General features: G+C 38.7%; 2 protein-coding genes across 3 annotated transcripts in view; both read right to left on the bottom strand.

The window, feature by feature from the left end:
* Window positions 1-187: 187 nt before the first annotated feature.
* LOC306829968 (extracellular calcium-sensing receptor-like) lies at window positions 188-2800 on the bottom strand (the record flags this gene model as incomplete). The annotated part of the gene is made up of 9 exons (XM_079353186.1): window positions 188-298; window positions 386-579; window positions 667-790; window positions 912-1121; window positions 1198-1704; window positions 1787-1975; window positions 2080-2259; window positions 2392-2483; window positions 2596-2800. 9 exons carry the CDS (start codon window positions 2798-2800, stop codon window positions 188-190), a joined length of 1812 nt encoding a protein of 603 aa, XP_079209312.1.
* A 6139-nt stretch (window positions 2801-8939) lies between these two features.
* plch1 (phospholipase C, eta 1) overlaps window positions 8940-22688 on the bottom strand; it is a 48527-nt gene continuing 34778 nt past the window's right edge. The window contains exons 12-25 of one of the 2 annotated variants that reach the window (XM_079353889.1): window positions 20989-21144; window positions 20207-20269; window positions 18616-18710; window positions 17305-17402; window positions 17021-17200; window positions 16182-16289; window positions 15710-15834; window positions 15434-15518; window positions 14658-14804; window positions 14182-14261; window positions 13968-14027; window positions 13062-13449; window positions 12582-12609; window positions 12091-12177 (exon numbers count right to left, since the gene is read on the bottom strand). In XM_079353889.1, the coding sequence (XP_079210015.1) occupies window positions 12599-12609; window positions 13062-13449; window positions 13968-14027; window positions 14182-14261; window positions 14658-14804; window positions 15434-15518; window positions 15710-15834; window positions 16182-16289; window positions 17021-17200; window positions 17305-17402; window positions 18616-18710; window positions 20207-20269; window positions 20989-21144 (1596 nt within the window). In that variant the 3' untranslated portion in view covers window positions 12091-12177; window positions 12582-12598. Of the gene's footprint in view, window positions 12178-12581; window positions 12610-13061; window positions 13450-13967; window positions 14028-14181; window positions 14262-14657; window positions 14805-15433; window positions 15519-15709; window positions 15835-16181; window positions 16290-17020; window positions 17201-17304; window positions 17403-18615; window positions 18711-20206; window positions 20270-20988; window positions 21145-22688 lie in introns of both variants that reach the window. The other variant, XM_079353888.1, reaches the window with a different exon arrangement.

Genomic DNA, 22688 nt, shown 5'->3' with positions numbered 1-22688 from the left:
CCCACGCCCAAACATGATTGTTGCCCAGTTGTTTAAATGGTGCAACTCCTGGGACAATGCAAGGCAGTGGACGCCCTCTTCCCTCAGTCAAGTCAAGAGCTGACCTCAAAAATATATTTATGAGATTCATAAGATATACTGTTATATCCTATTTTAGCCATTATATGTATGAAGAGAGGCAAACAGGCTAAACGTGTAAAATTGTTATATAAAAATATGTGAACACCAGTGAGCATAAGAAGCAGAGCTTCAGGGACAGAAGAAGCAGGAAGCTAAGTTCTGAATTGTTGGCTCGCACCTAAAGAAGACAGTTGAGGTTCATTGGTAACACCTCAGGATGTGGAAAGTACAGAAAATTATCCATTACATGAAACTGTGATCTTACCATGGGTGTTTGGCGGTAGCAAAGAAATACCACAAACACAGCTGTTGTCACCACAACACCAGATGCAGCCACTGTAATCAGAGTAACGCCCAATGTTTCATTAAAAGAAAGAAAGTCCAACTGACGAGGGATGCAGGCAGTTCGTTCAACATTCGACCAGAACTCAGATGGACACCACTCACAATGAAGAGAACCTGGAAAAGGAAAAGCTAATGAAACACAAATGATCCAAGAAAGTTTGTAACACATTTTTCAGTGAAATTTGGTCTAAATTTCCCCACCAGTTTCATTGCTTATCTCCCCATCAGTGCATGGGATACAGTCAAAGCAGCAGGGAGGCTCTCCTTTCCTGTTGGCCTTTCGGGTACCTGGAGGGCAGCTCTCACTGCACACTGAAACAGGAACCTTAGCAAAAACAATCATTAAAAAATACTCTCAGTGGGACAAATGTATAAACTGACTGTCAGATTCATTTGAACAGAAAATGTGTCAGTAGACTTTAGACCACTTATTGCTCAGTGACAACCTGGTTGGATCCTGAGATCCACTCCATAGCTGACTCATTAAGATGGAGGTTAAACTCATCCACACGACCAACCAAGACAAGTCTGAGTTGCCCCTCTGGTTGTTTCTGCCAATTGACGAGGTCATACATTGCTGGAATGTCGGCACCTTGGAAGTAAAACCTTTCCCCATGCGGTGTGGTGATGTTCACTTTGTTCAAATGCTTTAAAAGCTGAAAATATCAAGTGTTGAAGAAACTGTTATAGACATTATAAATTACAAGATGTTGCATTGGAAAAAGTTTTCACCTCAGTGTATTTGATGTTTTTCTGAAAGGTGCAGGTATGGGTATTACAGGAGAGAAGGCTATGAAGGGCATGGGCAGCAGCATAAACAGCAAGGTAGACATTATATGCCACTCTTAGCTGAGAGGTATCAGTAAAGTGATTCTGCACGTTCTCCAGGGACTCTGTTCCACTGCAGGATGGTGGTGAAACATTCTCAGGATGCACGTTATCAGTTGAGGAAGTAGAAATATTTGAGAAGTAGTCAGGCGTTGGAATGACGAGTGAAGAGAAATATGAAGAAAGAGGACTGCATCCAAATTCCTTTTGCCAGAATTCTCTTAAGAAAACATCATTATTAGTTTGACGAACTGGATGCAAACTTCTGAGATATTTTTCAAATCCAGGCATAGTTGAACTACGAATGGCCACACCAAGAACACCATTTGCTACTTTAGAGATGGTTTGATCTTGGAGAAGATCATCACTGGTACTCCAAGCCTCACTTGCCAGAAACTGTCTGTCAGTCACCTACGAATGACATTATTTTTTAATATTACATGTTTTTATAATAAACCTTTTTCAAATGTACATTTCCATGCTTTTTGCCCACATTTCTCTTGGCCAGTTCCAGAAGCAGTTCCTTTACTTCAGTATACCAACAGAAGATCAGAATCACCCTTGCAGTCGAAGCTTGAATTGTGAGTGCTGCACGTTTAACATCAGTCACAATAGTTTCTGTCTTGAGGGTCTCAATGAATTCCAAACACACTCCTTTCCCAAAAATCTCTTTCTGGAATGCCTGAAATGTAAAAATGTCAAATATGTTAACAAATGTATGCCAACTGTGCTTAAAGAGAGTATTTACAGAATTGCATAGTGCAATATTAAAAACATACTGTAGACCTGTATTGCAAGCTGACCATAATCATTGTTTTCCACCACTACTCCTATCCATGTCCAGTGGAAGCGAATGGCCAATCGTGCCATGGCCCAAGCTTGGTAAACATCACTGGGAATTGTTCGGAAGAAATTAGGATATTTAAGTCTGTCACTAAGGCAGGGGCAGCTTGCCAGGTAGCTAATCTAAAAATAAAAAAAAGACACAACCATGTGGATTTTTTCATGTTTCAATTAAAGAAAGATTCCATTTTATTTCCTTTCAGAATCTTTACGTAGATGTTCATGCAGGTTAATTTCCAAGGTAATGAAACTTACAATTGGTACAGAGAGAGGCCCCAAGGTGCTGGAAATCATAATGCCTGTTGTAGAGGATTCAGCACCAATAATCACAGGTATACGCAGGCCACCTTAATGCATTTTAGCACATGATTAAATAGGAAGGCCTTTTATGACACATTTAAATCATGTTTTGGTCCTGTGGTGGTAAGACATTTCAACTGAATTCTTCATATCACATACCTGTTCTCACTCCAGATTGTTCATTAGATGTAATAGGAGCTGTAAAGGCTGTCAAGTTGCAGTTGTGTGTGTCTCCTCCAACCAATGACATTGCACCTTGCAGAGCCCACGGGTACACAGAACAGCTACCAAGTATGCGGTAGCCCAGCTTCACTCCTGGTAGTAAGGTATTGTTTCGATTGATTTCCTCCACAGCAAACACCATAGCATGAGAGTGTTTTAACGACTCCAGTTCTAAGCTGAGACCATAAAAGAGAGGAGAACAGAATGTATTAACTTAAACAATCAAGACACAAGTTTGTCTAAAATCACGAACAAGCAACGTGAATTAACTAGTGCAAAATCTATTTAAGTAATTGTAAAATAATTTAAGTGAGTTTATAAACTACTGTATTTTATGGACATGTAATAAATCTTTGTAATGATCAGAAGCATTGTATGAATCCCTGAATACTGGATTTTGTAAAATTTTGATTTCCTGCAGAAAGAAAATTGTTGGAGAATAATCCAACAGGTACAATGTTCTGTCACATAATTAACTACTTTCTAACCCACTAAACATTAAACAATACATGTGGTTATTAAGCTCACCCAGTACAAGGTTCACAATGTGGTTTCTTGGTATAGTCCTCATCTACAGCTGAAGGTATGTAATAAAGGTTAAAAAGTCCTCCTATAATCACGTCTCCATCCTGGAAGAGACTCTTAGGACTCTTTGCACCCCAGTGGGAGCACACTGTGGCCTCAACCACTTTCAGTCCTGTCTGTTGGCCCACTACACTGAGAAGCAGCAGGCTGGAGAAAAATAACAATTCTGGACATTAAACATATTGAAAGCTTTTTAACAAATGTCAGAATATGCATAAACTGGAAGTGCAATTAGGGAATCAAACAATCAGTGAATGAAAAGGTACTTACATCCAACATAATTCATCAAAAATAAAAATACATTTCATTATGCTTTTACTGTAAATGGCAATAAATGTTATAGATTAGTTCAACATTTTGTGTCACCAATGTTAAATCCAACTTTACTCTGTCTACACTAAAATATCAGCTACATTTCATTATTTATACTTATCCAAAGAGTCATAGCCAACTGAAAGTTTTTCATGACATTTAACATGCCCCCCTCCAATTCTTAACCAGGGATGTCTTGATGTGAATATGTATAATATGCACAATGCCTCTTGCAAGTAAGTCCACCATGACACAAGCAGCACAAAACAAGAGATGATTTTCTCCAGAGGGTTGGTGTTGGAAAAAAACACTGCTAACACATAATTAGCGGACATGATGCAGTAGGGAAAAGCCTCGAGGCAGCCTCAATAAATAAATCAGCATGAAGATGTCTAGAAAACAAGTATCCAAACACTTTTTAATCTACCTTATTTTTAATTCCTTTATCTTCTAAGTGAAAAAGCCCATGAAAGGCGTTATCTCAACACTGACTGTCAATTATGTTTCAAATTAACAAAAACATTTTTGCTCGGTTAAGTAAGTAACTTCCAGTGATTTCAGGATAAAGTTAAGATAAATATATATTTGATTCTACCAGAAATTATAAAGCAATCTATGAACAGTATTTCATCATTTTTTTAGATAAGTGTTTTATATATTTGATTTGTAACAGATATTATTTAGTACTCCAAACAACCACAACATTCACATGTTCTGAGTTGTTAGCTCACACCTTTAAGTACTATAGTGTATATAGCTCTATGGGTTTGATATGTTTTTGAAGGAACCAGTTGAAGCAGTTGTTTGTCGAAGAGCTCTTGCTGTTATGGTGTGAGAAAAGGCTATGAAGGGCATGGGCTGTGGCATAAACTGCAAGGTAGACATTATAAGTTACACTCAGCTCAGAGGAGTCAGTAAAGTGATAAAAAGCATGTACAAGCTGTGTAGTGATCCCACTACACCGCAACTGAGGGGTGGCACCAGGGAAAAAAGAGGCAGTGTGGTGTTGGAGATTTTTGTTGTCATCACAGTTTTGTAGATTTTAGCTGGAACCTTGCTATCAGATTAATTAAAAATACATTTATGAGACGTTGACGTCCTCCGACTGGGGACTCCATTATTCCACTGATGGACTTCAACTCTCACGTGGGCAACGACAGTGAGAATTGGAGTGGGGTGATTAGGCCTCCCCGATCTGAACCTATGCGGTGTTCTGTTATTGGACTTCTGTGCTAGTCAGTTTGTCCATAACGAACACCATGTTCAAGCACAAGGATGTCCATAAGTGCTCATGGCACCAGAAAACCCTAGGCCGCAGATCAATGATAGACTTTATAGTTGTGTCATTTGACATCTGTCCATGTGTCTCAGACACTCGGGAGAGAGGGGCTGAGCTATCAACTGAGTTGGATCCACTGGCGGGAGACCCCCTCCAGCCCCCTGCAGCCAGGGGCTGGAGGGGGTCCGGTCTGGGGACTATGGGATCTCGTCTCTGCTTTTTGCGGATCATGTGGTCCTGTTGGCTCCATCGAACCGGGACCTGCAGCGCACACTCTTGGTGTCTTGTCTGGTCTTGTTGTGTTTATTGTTGATGCAAAAAACTAAACTTTATTTGTCCCCAGGGGACAATTCCATTTATTGTTGATATTTAATGTTGTACCTTTGTACAAAGAGAGTACAGTGTAGAGAAGCAATACCTGGCCAATGAAGCTGATTCTAATATCAAGAATACAGTTGACCAAAATCACTATTGCACTTTCTTTTTTATGGCTTTGAACACTGTTCAGACTTTTGTTTTGTATAGTTTGGCCAAGGTAGGATATTAAAAAAAATATTGATTAGTTATTTCAGAAATACTTGAGTGGTAGAAAGAAATCTGATATGGCTAAACTAGATGATTTAACTTATATATGTTCTCTGTCTCCTGAAGTATAAAGTGGCTGCAACCTTCATTCCTGTGGACACATTTTGTCTATCCTTTCACCAACCATCTCAGTCTTTTGAGGAATTGGATAAAGCTAGATCAATAAATCTAACACTACCCTCTGAGTATTCTGAGAATATATTTAAATGAGCAAAAAGTTGGTCCAGGTCATTTAAGATTGAATTAAAAAATTCTACATGGGAAGACGCTAGCCATTACGTCATATCCTCTGAAATGGGACATGTCATATCATAGTTTAATGTTATAATACTTCCATCTAGTGGTTGTTCTTCAGAACACAGTTTAGGCAAAACAACGATCCTAGTCCTCTGTTGTCATATACTATTTATTATTTAGAGGTATATAGACAAGGAGAAGTTAAAGTAATATGTGATTGATGTGGTTTTCATTGTATGCGCTATTATACAAAAACAAGAACAAACGTTTTTCTAAGAGCAATAATATTTAATTAAATGGTAAAGAGGAACATGTGACAATGATTGCTGTGAAACAAATGGGTGTTTCTTGTTATTATTTACAATGATGGGGATAGAAAAAAGTCAGTATAGAATCTTAAATTATAATATCTATTTCTGTAATAAAACATATGCAATGGTATGAGATTGATCATATCTTAGACTTGAACATAAATAATATTTCAGTATACAGTAACAGAAAATTCCAGTCTCGCCAGTTAAATTTAGAAAACTAAAAGAGATAAAACACCTTAAATTTTGACTGAACGTGCATAGGGTGATTACCATCTATTTTTGTATTCTATTTGATTTGTTTATAATGACATAATTCTGTCTGATCTGTTCTTGGAATCAGGAACAAAGTCTAGGATGGAAGACCAATGGGCTCTTTCCACTGAGCTACAGCTAACATCCAATTAAGGCCTATGTTTACATTTAAGCCATATCAGCTATCTGGCCATGAGCTGCTTCTTAGTGTTTTTCTCTGGCCTCAAACGAAACATGAAACATTTGGGGGCAAATAAACAAAGGAGTAAACCATAGCTGGAGGCCAATATTGCAAAGATTTCTACAGCGACAACATATTTTCCAGGAGAGCTAACATAAGCAGGAACAAAAGCTACCCATACTGCACAGAATATCAGCATGCTGAAGGTGATCAGTTTGGCCTCATTAAAGTTGTCAGGAAATTTTCGACCGAGAAAAGCCAAGAGGAGGCAGGAGCAGGCCAGGAGGCCAATGTAGCCAAGAACCAGAGTCCCACCATGGAGCCCATGGCACACACTGTGAAGTACATGTTTTGCAATTAAAATGAACCACAGTCTTCATACGGAAATATATGTGAATCTGCCAAAAATTATAAAGCAATTTTAGCAGAATTTCCATCTGCTTTAAAAAATATGTAGTTTCTTTCTTTCATATTTGTGTTGTTATTTTAAATCAGGAATCAACCACAACATTTCCCTTTCAGAAGAAAGTCTCTACTATACAATGACATTTTGATAAATACCAAGTTTAAAAATGTTTTGTCTTAAGTCATTATTTGGTGTAGAATTTCACATTTCACAAATAGGGGGGGAAAGCAAATACACATGTATTGCACAGAACATAGAACAATATTTTGAGAAGCATATTATTAAAATGGGCTTTTTTTCTCTGAGTTCCTATCCAGAAACATTTTTTGACCCAAATCACTCTAAATAAGAGAATTGTTACGATTGGCGAGAGCTGCAGGTCAGTCCGCAGTTCTATTACTGATAGACCTGATATCAAATTTTCCTTTCCAACTTGGCCTCTCAGGATCTGCACTCAGCAGGTTGATATCATACCTCTCAGGAAGATCTTTTAGAATGTTTTAGAAGGGAGAAGTGTCCGAAGCACACAATTTATCCACAGGGTGCCTGAAGGGTCAGTGGCCAATCTCCTTCCCTTCACCACCTCACTGGGTGCAATAATCCACTCATACTATTGCTATGCTGATGATACCCAACTCTTCCTGTCATTACAACTGGACAACTTTACAGTCAGCAAGAATTTCATAGAAACTCCTCTGCATGTTACATCTGCCTTTGCCTTTTACCTTTACTTCTACACTATCCATGCTGTATTTCCCAGACCTCAGCCCAAAGTCGGGATCAGATGACAACATGATTTTAAAATTTCAAGTTTCACTACATTATGTTGAAAATGACAGAAAATCTCCCCCAAAATTTTATTTTTATTTAAATTATGTTAGTATAGTGTTGTTGGAAAGTCCAAAAAGTTCCAATAAACATTCAAAAAGATTACCAAAAAAATGTAATTGAGTTTCAGAAATATACCATTGCAATTCCTAAAATGTGTGAAATTGTATAGAAAATGAAAAACAAATTCTCCATTATTATGTAAAATTCCCTTTAAAATGATAAAAAGTTACATTAAAATTTACAAAAAATTATCATTGAACATTCTTGAAATTTGTGTAGGTTTCTGAAAAAAGTGTTACAATTTGAAGTCTCCAAATGTCCGTTAAATGTATTTCTGCTAGGTTCATTAAAACTTGTCCTGAACATTACCATACGTTTAAAAAAAATCTTTGAAAGTATCACAGAATTTCCATTGAACTTTCTTGAAAATTTGTGTATGTTTAAGAAAACATCAATTGTAAACATCGATTCATTGGAAAATTCTGAAATTTACCAACATTTTTAAGAAAGCTCCCTAAAAAAAAAAAAAACTTACAAAAACGATAGCTAAGATGACAGAAAACCTATTCAACTGTGGTTTTATCAGAATGTGATTTTACATCCCAACTTGGGAGGCAGTGAAGTCTTGTAGAAAAAAAATTGCTACAGGACAACAACCTAGCTTATTGAACCATGTTGTGCTTGTGTAGCTTAATTAATTATGCTACAATGAATAATAAAAAAAATAAAGAAACAATGATTTTGCTTAAATCAAATTTTTCAACTTTTTATTGCATTGGTAGGAAAATGCTCACAGTCATAAACAACAATACATTTAAAAAGGGAACACTGAAGAAAAAAAGGTGCTTTGTAACCCTGCCTTGCTTAGCTTCACCTTCTGTAGTTGTCAAAGTTTACCTTTTATTCCATTATACAAAATAAAATAACCATAATAAACAAGACATTTTGGATTATTTTTGCTGTCTGTATCAAAGCAATTATAAAAATAAAAACCATTAAACTAAAAATCTTTAAAATTTGCAATAATATTTAGTCTACAGATCATATTGACTAACATGTACTAGCATGGAAGTTTGTGTATTGTAATGCACTCAATACAAACAATTATTTCTCCTCTGTTGTATCCTATGCAACTATTTCTGTGCAAATGTTTTGGGCAATGCAACGTCCATTGTAAAAATTGGTGCATAGTCATGCCTGACATGTTCACAGGTAACATGCACAAACTACTATGTACAGAGTAAGAGGAGTGACAAAAATATGTACATGTACAGAAATAAAAGAATTAACACTGAAAAAAAGAAGGAAGACTTTTATTTGATCTTTAAAGATTAATCAAATCTGTTAGAAGTGGCTGTTTTGTTACACTGCACATTCAAAGGCTACAAAGAAAAACATTCCCTCTTTTGCTTAAAGCCCAATTCTTTTTTGCTTCATAGTCATGTTTGCAGTTCGGACAAGACATCAATAGGACAAATACCAATAATTTGTACAATCAGTCAATGAAGCCATTAGGAGGGAATCAAAGTTCCAAGGTACATTTACACATTTAGCAGAATATAGACAATACATTTCCAGACTACAAAGACCATTCGCTATTGAATAGTGCACAATTCATACAGGAACTTCATGCTGGAATTTGTTTAATATTCACCTACATATTCCAGACTATGTCCTTCTCTATTAAAAGCCCAGTATTATGGAAACCTAATAGTCTGTAAATATGAGAAAAAACAATGTTTTGCATTTATTTTCTGATCTGACTTTTGGTTTCAGAACATCAGCAGGATTGACTGCTTGTTCATTTATCTTATAATAGGTTATGAACATAGCTAGAGTCTAAGCAGAAAGTAAACTTCAGGCTCTGACGCAGATGGATTGGAGTCAGTAGGTGGAAGAGAGTCATCAGTATAGTAGCAATCTCCATAGTGATCCCCTTTTCCATAACGTAATGATGTACAAGCCCCTTCAGGAAGTCCCCTGTCTTCCAGCTGACCAAGGTAGCCTGCTATATAAGAACCAGTAGAGTGTCTGTTAACTGGTGGATTCTGTGAGGCTGGTTTATTCCTCAATACCACCCCACCTAGGCTGGTGGTGCTATTGATGAAGGCACCTGCCCGAGGCTTTAGAGCCTCTTGCTGTCTTTCACGAGCACGACTGTTGATGTGACGCACTCTGCTTTGACTACGAGAGGAGAGGCGGCGGGTAAGGAGTGGAGGAGAATCATCTACATTTTTGGGTATGACTGGAGATGTGTTTGTTGCCTGAGGCTGTGACAACTGAAGTTTAGTGTCCAGACACGGTTGAGGTGTCAGATGTCTATCTCTGTCACTATCATCCCCCTCTAGACTGACCAGTTTACGTAGCTGTTCTGTAAGGGGATCACAAGACTGGGACTGGAAATGTACTTCCCCCATGGTGCCAAACCGTTTTTGCTTCCTCATATGGGGAGTTATAAAACTGCGACTAATAATGTGGTATTTGCCCTGAAAGTTACATGATATGTCTTCAGAAGTCAGGTCTCCTAGGGACTTGGACTTACATGGACTGGGGCCTGTTGACTCTATGGTACTAGACTGTGGATTTGCTGACAAAGAGCCTAAATTTGAATTCAAGGAAACAATGGATTCCAGCTGTTTCTGGTGCCTGCTATTGATCAGGAAAGTATTTTGATTCCATGACTGCTTTGGGGTGTATGATCTGGTTGGACTTTGGCAGTCTGGTTGTCTGTTTTGAGGAGCTGAAGGCTCTGATGGAGGAGTAAAGCAATCATAGTCAGGTAAGCTGTACACTGCTTCACTTTCTGAAGAAGGGGAGTATAAACCTCTGTCCTTACAGACATTTGTGGATACAGCAGATTGGACAGGGAGGCTGTCAGAGGAGGACAAACCATTGTGGAAGCACATTTTTTCTTGCTCCCTCTCCATCTGTTTACACACAAGCCTATCTTGAAATGACTTGCTTCGGATTTGGCTGCTACTATAGCAATTGTGTTGTCTATAAGAACTGTTGAAGTCTTTGCTGTTGTTGCCCACCTCAGAATTGCTCTGAGGAACAGGGTAGCTGTTCTGATGCAGGGAACTAGGTTTTGAATGTCTTGAGTGGACATATGTGTGGAAGGGAGAAGGATGGGAGTTGCTCTGCTGTTGGTGGTTATTGGACTGCTGATAGGATGGTTGATGCATTGGGGAAGAACATGGTGAGAATGTTGCATGAGATATATTCAATGGGTATTGTTTTTTAGGATCATGGTATAATGAATGCTGTTGTTGGTGGGAGAAGTTGGGAGTGGACTCATGATTTTGGTAAATAGCATGGCGTTTTGTTGGACTTACAGGCCTCTCCCATTGGCTGCCATGTCTTGGTGAGGTCACGATCTTATCTAATGGATCTTCATCAACATTTATCTCCACTTCATTAAAATAACTTCCAGCTGTGTGATAAAGAAAATGGTTACCAGAAGAGTTTGTGTACCTTTTAGAATTGTCTTGCTTCATTTCTGTTTTTGGTGCTGGGAGATCATAAACCTCCTCATAAATACTCTCCTCAATTTCTTCACATTGGTCCTTCCTCCTGTGTGTACCATCCCATCCCACATTGAGATTGTGCCCTTTTCCTGAACCCTTAATCACCCTTGCTGGAGATGACCCCAAGCTGCTTGAGTGTGTGTTATCTACAGTGTCTGCCTGAACGCGGCCTGTCTGTTTCCTCAGATTGTAGACTGATACTGGCAAAAGCACCTCTTCATCCAGTATGGTGTAAACTTCCTCAAGTTCAGATGTTTCTGGGCTGGAAAACAGGGTTGCTGCAGGTGCCTCTACCAGAGAAATCTTGTGTGGTGAATTGATCCCACATTTTGTATGATTCATTTTTTTAGCTGCTTTGCGGGGACTTAAGTGTTTATTTGTTGGAGATGCAGTGTTCGTCTTCTGAAGAGTTCTTGAATCATCTGCCAAAGGCGAAAGAACATGAGAAAAAGTTGTGAGTTCTTTTTGGTCAACCGTGCTTTCACACTCACCAATCAGAGCAGATATAGAGCCACATGTGTCTTGCTCGTTGCCCAAGGACACTTCATCAATGAGTCTTGAGATAGTGCTCTCATGCAAAGAGCTGGGACTCCTCAGATCACAATTCATACTGACAGGGGACAACAGGGCCACTGAGGATAGGGCAGAGGAGGATGATGAGACTGAGGGTGCAACTGTGAATGTTGTGCTGCTTGACGATGTTTCTGGTTTATCTGATTGCAAATGGATGTTGGTGGAAGGTGATATGAAACCATTTTTCTCTGTTTCTGTGGAGGTAATCGTGCATTTCTTGACTCCATTGTCTTTTGATTGGTAATTGGCATAATCCTGTTCCCCTTTCACTTCTCCTCCACCAATATCCAGATATGAAGTCTCCTCTGATGGGTCAAATTCTTTATTTCTGTTGGTGTATGTCTTTGAAGGGGAAGACATGCTTGGGTCTATAAAAAGAGATGATTCGATGAAAGGGTCCAGAGAAGAAGACCTTGGCCGATTGAAGGGGAAACCTCCTGTGGAAATAGAAGATTGAAAAAAAAAAAAGTTTAGTAAAGATTGCATTATATAGCCTACTACCATTTAATGCAGAACACCAAGCCAACCAATAATAAAATGACAACAATTAACAGTCCAGCCAATACAATGCAATAGCAATACATAGACAAATGGATCACCAAGTACAACTGTGAAGGGAAAGCTGGAAAATGAGGCTGTGGAGGTTAAAACAAAGGTAAATTCAATGTTTGCGTACATCAGATCAGGAAAAAGATGGTCAAATGGGATAGGTTTGGTCAAATGGGATCAAATGAGACAAATATATTTCTCAGACCACTTTGGAACATAATACACTGGGTGAACGCAATACTGGTATGTTTTTGAACGATGCAACCTTCAGACAATAGGTATTTTGGATTACCTGTGGGTACATCCTAGTCAGTTCTCTACTATAGAGAAGCGCAACAAATGAAGATGGGACAGAAAAGGCATGTTAAGGTATCATGGTGAGCAGGCTGTAATCTTTTGGTTAACAATCGCGGTTGTACTGTATATATGTTTGATTATTAAAGCAGGATAAGTTTAACTAAGAAGAAATTAAACAATGTGAAAAGCAAGTTCAAATTCTGCTTTCAGATATGTGTACTGTATGTATTTTACCCCAAAAGTAGCACAATTGTTACATAGTTTTAGTTAAAATACTGGAGACACCATAACAATTGTGATGCTTTGTTATGCCACAATAATGTTCTGGCTTGACGAGTATTAGTATTAGTAAATTAATCTCAATCATTCAAACTTTGTATGCAAGTTAAACTAAAATCAAAGCAACTGACATCTATTTTGCAATATTACAATATACATGTAATTCTTTGGTTAGGATGAAATTAAATATACCCACCAATGACAGTGTCTGCACCCATACCCTGCTGCTCCTTGTCTGGGGAGCAGAGAGATAGCTGTCCTTGAAGAAGTCTGTCTAAGGGCATGGAGATAGGTCTGTGGGTGAGGGGGGCTCTGGTCTGTGGACGCCTTTCCACCCCGTCCTCCTTTCCCGACATGCTCTCTCCTACTTCTTCTGCACCTGTGCCATTCTTTTGGTCTGATATTGAAGCCACTGACTCTGAAAGGGCCATCTTGGTCTTCTTGCGTCCCTTTGCTGGAGCACTGGCTGTGCGCCGCAAGAGGTGATCACTGATGGAGCGCTTCCGCATGCCATCAGAGTTTGCATCCACAGAGGACTTGGAAGAACGGTTAAAAAACCCCCGGATACCTCGCAGCTGATTACTCTGATGGGGAAAAACAAGGTACAGGAAGTGAATATGCATGCTAAAAGAGGCTATAAACAAAGTGGAGAAACCAATGATATTCAGATAAAGATGGAACAAAACGTTTTGAGAGATGTCAGTGGAAGAAAACAGGTAAATTGATTAATCAATGTTTGTATGTTGTTATGTTATGTTTGATGATCAAATATTATATGCTGAGCTTAGTATACAGTTCATACAACAATGGTATGCTTTTACACATTTAACCCATAGAGGGCATGCTTACTCCTTAAATGTCTACAATCCACTGTCTTCAAGGATTATGCATACATGCTTCCATAGGAAATAAGGAGATAAAGTGACAGTAACAGCAAAAGAGTATAATAGTTATGTTTTTATATGACTTTCAAAACAAACTGTATAAGCCATGACTTTAATTTCACACACAGCAACTGTTTTGTGGATGTTTCATAACACACACTGCACTCTTGCACCATGCATTGCTTTTCATGCAGCACCACATAGAGTCAACAGGATACCTTGTTAGATCCTAGAAAGTGCATTATGGTAAAGCTGGGGTTCAGGACTAGAGGGCTCCACTAGAAAGACAGAGGGTTGAAGGAGCTCAGCTTGGATGCTTTGATATGTTGAGAAAACACACTTTTCTCGGTTTACCTCCAACGTAAGCCTTAAACAACAAAATACACCAGCTGGGGAAAGGCTAGAACAAATAACATGCTTTAAAGCACTTACCTTCCCATAGACATCATGCACTGACACATGCACAAAGATGGAAGCCTCTGTCAGTCCCTCCAAGTAAACATGTCTGTAACCTGTTGTTATGAATGCAAAAAAAAAGCATGTGAGTTACAGAATTGGTGATTGAGTAAATCAAACAAAGATTGACACTTTCATCAGACTTGTGATTGTGCATTAATTGCCAGAGGAAATTACACAATGGGTTCAGGTATAACTTCAGCAGCAGATCTTGTGCTGAACAAGTCAAACAAAACATGTTTCACTGGACACAAAAAAACTTTACCCCAGTGCAAAAACACCAACAAATCCATAATATTATGTATTTACGGTCAAGTTTGACTTTTTGGTTCATGATGGTTCTAACTGACATATCTTGCCCATCTGAAATCATCTGAAGTTAATGAAATATACACACAAGTTTAATTTTTATGTGTTTTTGTAGATAATGCAGAAAATATTTTTATACAGACCTGGCATTAAGCTGCTGAAGGCAACTGTCCGTTGACCAATAAAGTCCCGTCCAATTGGGTCATGGTCCCAGACAAGGAAACGCACCAGTGCTACTTCAGCCATGTGAAGTGTGAATGACAGAGTCTCTTCCCATACTGGATTAAAACCTAAAGAAAATTCAAACAAACGTAAAATATAATTGAAATGTTTGATCAGTATGTGAATAAGGAAAATATAGAAATTCTGTATTTAGTTATTAAAACTGTTTATCAATAGTTGATTTAAAACAAAAACAGGAGTTTGAATTAAGATATTTCATTTGGTTAAATGTCTGGCACATTCATTTGATAAAACAATTGAGCTCTTTCCTAAGGGGTGCTTTTCCCCTCCCCTTTCTGTTTGCTCATCATTGGCCACTTGGAGACAGCAGAAACAAGTTAGGAACACTAATTTGACATAGCTGACACTTTTTATTTGACCACATAGGCAACGGAAGTCTAACAGTTACTTCATTATGATTTATTTTAGGTCTTGTTGAGTTTCTGAGTTCAATGTCTGGCTCTTCGGCTGTTTTAAGTCTAAGTAATAGCCAAAACTATTCAATTGAGCTAATACTCGATACAAAGCTCGAGAGACTCCAGGAACTGCATGTTTACTTTGTTGTTTGAGACATGATTATTATTATATTGATTATAGACACTCTTATATTTATTATAGACACAGAGGTAATTTCCCTCTGTGGTTCTGTGACTTCACAGATAAATATAGGTTTAAAGTGTAATTGCATGTATCTGACCATTGTCATCCACAACTCTGGTCTGTTCTTTGCAGCAATCGACTGGCAGGCCGATGATCTCCACCTCAACAAATGGATCAATAATCTGACAGATGAGAGACAGCAAGAAAAAAAAAATCATATTTCTGTATTATTTAATAATAATTTTGAACATAGTCGGTCTTTAGAAAGCTGAAAATCTGTGAGTACATGAGACTAATAGTGCATGTCGGTTTGTGTGCATGAGAGGAAAAGACAGATGGAGAATGTGAGCACACAGTTTATGTGTTTTGGTACCTCTCCTCGGTCCCCCAGCATGGAGTCTGGTGGTTTGGGCAGCTGCTGTCCACTAATGATCTTAAGAACCAGTTGCTTCTTGGGGTAAGCTGGAAGCGGGTCATCACAGAATGGATTGAATGAGCCTGGAGGGAATGAAAGACAGCAAGAACCTTGATTTATGTCACCACCCGATCCTATAATCCTATCCTCTGTAAAAAATTTCTGTATGTTCACAAATATACAGCCATTCCTCCAACTGAAGTAGGCAACATTGGTATGTCTACGCTCTCAATCAGAATTACATTTAAAAAAGAAACATTGTAAGCTACATGCCAGTCTATCTACTGTATGACAAATATCAAAATATGTCCACTTACCACAGGAAAATTCTCATTCAAACATCAATTTCTTTTTACAATGCAAAAAAAAACATGATTTGGATGGATGTACCGTACTTGTTTTTGTGCATGCATGCAGCCTGTTGCCGTACCTTTACACATAGGAGGCGGCTTGAGGACGTAGCCAATACCTCCATTCACCATGAACTTAGCTCTGTTGAGCTGCATCATCCTGCCCTCAGTTTGGTAATTCAGAGCAACTAAAACAGAAAAAATGAAATTGCAACATTTATTTAATTGACAGATGTTAAAAACAATGCTAACCACATATGACATTTGTTGTTTTACAGATCAGTAATGTGGTGTAGTGTAAATACATAAATAGAAGGTAGCAAAAACCATACAAGGGGGTGGCTTTGTCACTCAAATTGTTGTTCTTTTTCTAATTTATCAAAGGTTCCTCTTTGATTTGTTTATTCATTAAGCCTGTGTTCACACAACTGTGAAACCTTTACTAGGAAACAAATGAACAACGAAACAGAAAACAGAGAAACACATTGAGCTGCTTCAAAGTTAATCAAGTACAGAGAATTGGGATTTTTTTTTTTTAGAAAAACAATTAGAAACTAAGAAACAATACACTGTGTAAAACAGGAAATAGAAAAGACGGGGCAGGTTTTGTTGGATGCATGGATTTTCTGAACAGAAATATAAAAACTGTTTTTCAGTTTTTTTATTTAGTCAGACATTCATGTGTGCATCAGTAATCCTCACAAATTACACTGAGGCTGTAAAGTAGCCCCATTTTTGGACACTTAGTTACATGTACAACCTTGCCTCTGCACACATGACCACAAGGGACCTACACAAAGTGTGTGAACTGTCAATTGTCAATTTTTTTACCTGACTAAAAGCAGGGCACCTGGTTGTTGTCATTATAAGACAACCTTTATGCAGGTCAAAAGCTCAGAGTGACGGACAGCCATCTTACCCAGCTGACAGCCCACATTCCAGTAGAACTGGGGGTTGAAATTGGACGAATCGATGCGATAGGCTGAGGGATAAATCCGTGACAGTTGCCTCTGGTTAAAAGCCAGGAACTGTTCGGTTTTGTGATTGACCAGGGATTGTGCTCTGGTTTCGCTGAATGACAAAACATCACCTGGAGTACCTGAAGAGGAACGTGGGTTCGGAATTAGAAATGTCTCCGGGGTAAAGAACTCCATGTGCCTATTAGTTTGTGTGTGTTGGCTATTTTGAGATTTTATGTTTTACCTTCATTCAGACACTCCTGTGAGGCGACAGAGTTGGTGAACACCACCAGATTTGATAGATCTCGACTCAGCTTCATTGTCTTCCTCTTCCTCCCACCCCTAAAACAAATGCCATGAACAGATGACAGAATTGCAAGAGAAAAACAAGGAGAGTAAGTAAGAATGAGCAAGGCTCAAAGAGACAGGGAAAGCAAGTACAGAATATATAACAAACTCATACTCATATATCTTTGAAATATTTATGAATTAAAGAGAGAAGATAAGTGAGGGACGTCCATCAGCAGGTCAGTTTGCAAACTGCAGGGAAACAATAAGGAATCAGAGTGCTTGCAGCACAGAAAGACTCACACACACACAATCACACAGCCATGCATGCACAGTCTAGCACAAAAATAAAATAAAAAAATATGTATCTATTATATTTATTCATTCACTCATTCCCAAATAATAACTGTACTCATGTTCTGCACTATAACTGTTTAATCTACCTGTCTCTCATGACATAATCCACTATACACAGGCACTGAACACACATACTTGTATATTCATTAGCCACCGCAACTGTTTATTTACTCACTCATTCACTGATGATGTACATGACTACGAATATATTTTTATACATGTAAACGCATTTTGCAAATGCAATGACAATAAAGAGTTAATCTATCGAAAATAGTCACTCACATAGCCGCTCACATTCATGTTTATTGGAGTCTGCACAGTGACACTTCCCAAAGACAAGCATATTAATATGCGACCAGGAAGAAAGTAGAATGGGAGAACAAAGAAAGAGAGTGACAGAGAGTGACTATATAGAGTAAAAAAGCTGAATTTTTTTCAAGCACAAAGCTCACTCTCTAAAAAGCGGAGAAATTAGACAAAGGTGGACAAGGAATGTGTGTGAGAAATAATAGTGATACGCTGAAGGGAAATTAGTTGAATTCAACTTTGTTCCTCTTTATTGGCGACCCAGATTAAGTTCATAGTTACAGTTTGAAGTTTGAACAGGGAAAAGCACACTGAATTCTGATTTGCAAAGGGATGTCTTTTTATTTCGGACACTGTTATGAGATGTTGTATGGAAATAAGTTAGCTACTTGCTACAATCAAAATCAACAACAACTGTCCTGATAAAGTAGTCATAAGCAGCAGCTTTGCTGGTTTAGTACTTCTTTTATGGGTTATGAAGAAGCTTTAGAAATGTGCATTGTGGTAGTCTTACACTTGTGTGTTTAATAGCCTACTCTCAGTGGACAGCTTCTATGAAACCTGAGGGATTGTCAGTGTTGTGATGAAGCGGGTCAAAGGTCACCTGTTGAACTGTCCTCCAGCCTCCCTCCCGGATCTCTCCTGACCGTCCTCCTCCTTCTCTCCGCTTTGACATGTCAGTCTGGATTTGGAGTGCCTCTGGAGACACATGCACACACAAATACACAGGAATATGTTAATGAACCCATTTCAAACCACAATGACTATTTGAATACAAGTTGTAAAGGCTGTTGAGTATTTGGCTTGGATTATTGTATTTGGTTAAAATCCTGATAGATGTTATAAATACTTACCATACATGATAACACCTCCACACAGACCCAGAGTTCATTCATTTTACTGGATGAAGGTGTTTGTTAATGTTTCTATAGCACTGCAACACAGTATTGTTATTGTAGTAGCAATGTGTGTGTGTGTGTGTGTGTGTGTGTGTGTGTGTGTGTGTGTGTGTGTGTGTGTGTATGTGTGTGTGTGTGTAGGTGTGTGTGTATACGTGTGTGTGTTTGTGCATGTTGGTGGGTGTTCTAGCTGTCACGTATGTAATTATATTTAGTGTGTGTTTTTTTTCCACTAACATCTCTATCAGTGCTAAAGTGGAGTAACAAAGGGGATGAAGGTCACAGTAATTATATGGTTTAGACTGCTTACCAAGAGATTAAATGCACCCATGCATACACACATATATCCACACACATGTGGGAGGCTGCACAATATGCAAAGAGGGGCACATAAAAGAATAAAGAGAGAACAGAGAAGAGGTTGGAGGGAGTTAAAAAGAAGCTCTTGGATAGAGGACGAAATTTAGAGCAGCAGATATTTTATTTATCTAGACGCATAGCTATCTTAATTACGATTTTGCAACCCACCAGGCTGAAATAAATGCAAAGGGCACAGGACTTGCACAACAACTTTTGTTTGTTTGGGTCATTATTGCATGTAAGGGCTTTACTTGAATTTCCCATCCCTTTTGTATACCATCCCTTTTGGCTTTGTCTAAAAATGTATGCATTTTTGATGTGTCACTTAACACAAGATTCAAATACTAGAAGAACAGTAAGGAGACCCCTTTTTATACTTCCCAACCTGATGGTCATAGTTTAAACTGACAAATGAGACAGAAACACTTGTGCTTCAACAAAACACTCAGTGTCGTGTTTACCCAGCAAACACGTATAGTTGGGGCCCATATGGGCCTCACTTGGGCTGGTTGGGCTTTGGGTGGGCATGGGCTTAGAGTGTTCTTCGTTGTTGGGCCCCACATGGGCAGTAGGTGGGCAGTAGACCCTGTCAGCACACCCATGCGGGGCCCATGTGGGTCAGATATGGGCTGGTGAATGGGCCCCAGCTGGGTCCCGGTTAATTTTGTCCGGGGGTTCCATGGTGGCCCCATGTGGGCAAGCCCAGATGGGCTCAAGGTGGGCATTACATAGGCCCTAGCTTAGACCTACATGGGCAACCCAGGTTTCTCCCACCTAGGGCCCAAACTAGCTGGGCCCCAGATGAAGATCAGAAGATCATTTCTTAGGGTATTTAAGTTTTCGTTTTTCATAATAAACTGAATTTGAAATAATTGATTACAACCATTTTAGACCTCACACAAATAGAACTGGCATTGGGTGAAAATGACCACCCACCTTCTGTTTGAGTGTTGTGATGAAGGATCTGCTCTGGGATTTCTTCAAAACTCCTTTTGAGCCCTAGAGAAAAAGACAACACATTCAGAGATTCTGTATCACAATGTGTTTGTGTGCTTGAGTACATGCAGTATATGCGTAATGTGATCTAAATAACAACCACATTAGTACCCAAGAGAAAACACCCAGACCTTAAGGCTCAGTAGCCAGAGAGCCTGCAACAGATGTGAGCCAAAAATGCACAGGAAGATGTGAGAAATAAAAAAAAAAGAATTACAGTACAACAACAAAAAAAAACAAAAAAAACGTCAGAGGAAATCCAAAAAGCTTTCAACATAGAATGAGGTGAAGCAGAACAAAGCTGGGGCACAATAAAGAGACCGGGGAACCCGGCTGAAAAACACCCACTCCATTAAAATGGCTGTCAGGAAACAGAAGCTTCTATTAATAGCACACAAGGCATGCAGGGAAATTAAATATTAAGTAACACTGCAGACTTTTAGTTTCTCATCACTTTCCATCTGTTTTGACATGCTCTCCATGAAACAACACCTTGCTGGAAACATTACAGTCCCTCCAGAGTTGCCTGAGGAGGTGCTGGTTGACTGTGCATTTATGTGGGTGTGTTTGACCTGCGGGTGGTGCAGTGAAGTCTACTCCTTTATGTCCTCTATTTCTCTCTGTGACTAATACCATGGCCTAGTTTTGTTGCCGCCTTTCATCTCTTTCTTCTCCATTACTCAGCTCTGTATGCCGCTCTACACATTCCTTAAGTATGCTACCTGTCGCAGGTTCTTCTGAAGGCCCTGGTGCGTAGCTCGGAGAAGCGCTCGGATGCTGAAACTGTCTGTGTCTTCCTTATCTCCGATCCGAGACTCCTTTAACAGAGAGTCCAGTTTCTTCCTGATGTGAGACTCCACCTGGGGATTACCGTCACCCTGCAAAAGAGGAGTCATTAAGAAAGGGAAGGAGAATGAGAAGAGAGTATTCAAAATAAAGTTGCAAGTTTGAATTTATGGACAAGGTCCAAAGACACAAGTCCAGTCAGACCTTGACCTCTGGCACCCCCACTGCCCCCTTTTGGCAAGAACAGTTACCAATGCTAATTGCAGATATGTGCCATCTACAGCTGGGGGAAATAAATGCTGGTGCAGTTTTGCCAGCACCATTGCCAGCAATGAGGGTTAAAAACAATGTCCCAATCGCTTTGGGAAGAAATGGTTTATTGTATGCTCAATATACTATCAATAATAAGAGTATAAATAGCTTTTCTCTCTGAATGTTTTAGCAAAAGAAAATAATCAATCAGTATGGTGGTAAGACTACTACTGTACTAAGAATTGTCTTAATAATGATTGTTTTACCACCTGTCTGTAACTTTTATTGTCTGTTGTCAAGCACTTTGTTATTTGTATAAGTGCTAGGCAAATTGAGTATTATCAATACTATTAAGACAAAGTCACATTGTCCAAAGACTTTTAAATTTAACTTATCATTACATCTTGTAAAACTGTATGTTTTGCTAGAAAGGGAAAAATATACACATTTTCAAAGTCTTAAGAATTATATCAAACTATAACAGCATTGTTAGTGATAACTGCTGCGAATGTACACTGATTTAATGAGCTCAAAACAAAACCTCTCGTCAGTGGAAACCTGCCACCATCCGTTTTTAAAAAGCAATGATCATCCAAACTGGCATCTGCGACTCCGTGCCTCCAGCTAAATGTAGGAGAATGATGCCATATTCGGTTACATAACGGTACCATCTGGAAATAACACAGTGTTTTCCTGCTTTAAACGTGGTGAGAAGGACCCTGGCACTCGTCTATCACGACATAAATAAACAGGATTAAAATTGATTTGAAATATGGCTCAGAGACAGTTCAACAGTCATCTTCTTTATAAACAAGCATTGACTATAGATTTATATCTGCACCATTAAGCATTGACTGCTCCTTAACATTACTGCAATGATGATCAGTAAAACTTTACAAGCAGCAACATTATCCCCAATTAGCACAGTCATTAGTTTGAGCACAACATCATTAAGATCCCATTACACATCTTCTGTTTGTGGTGCCTGAATGTGGAGGAGGAGGTTTGATTCTCCAACATCAATATCTGACAGTCTGAGATACATTTTTGTCTTAAATAATCTTCTTGCTACCTTGTTTTTTGTTTTTTTTGTTCTGCCGATTGTTTATGAAATATTTTCAGTCTAGCAAGAAATTGTTTTGATCGATTGGATGAGGCTTTAAAATCAATCATCATCACTATTGCTGGCCCGGTTCTCTTCTGGTTTTAATGGCATGATCCTTTAAGGACTGATTACTTAATCATGCTCCAGTGTGTTTATTGTCTAATCCTCTTAAATAAATGTTGATATCAATCCTTTTTTTAATTGTGTTCTATAACTTATTTGTTGTTGTTTTGAAAATCTTGATTAACATTCCACGAATAGTCTGTCCGATCGATTGAT

The sequence above is a fragment of the Symphodus melops genome (assembly GCF_947650265.1).
Source record: "Symphodus melops genome assembly, chromosome: 10".
In the NCBI taxonomy this organism is placed as follows: domain Eukaryota; kingdom Metazoa; phylum Chordata; class Actinopteri; order Labriformes; family Labridae; genus Symphodus; species Symphodus melops.
This window is presented reverse-complemented; position numbering and strand designations above follow the sequence as displayed.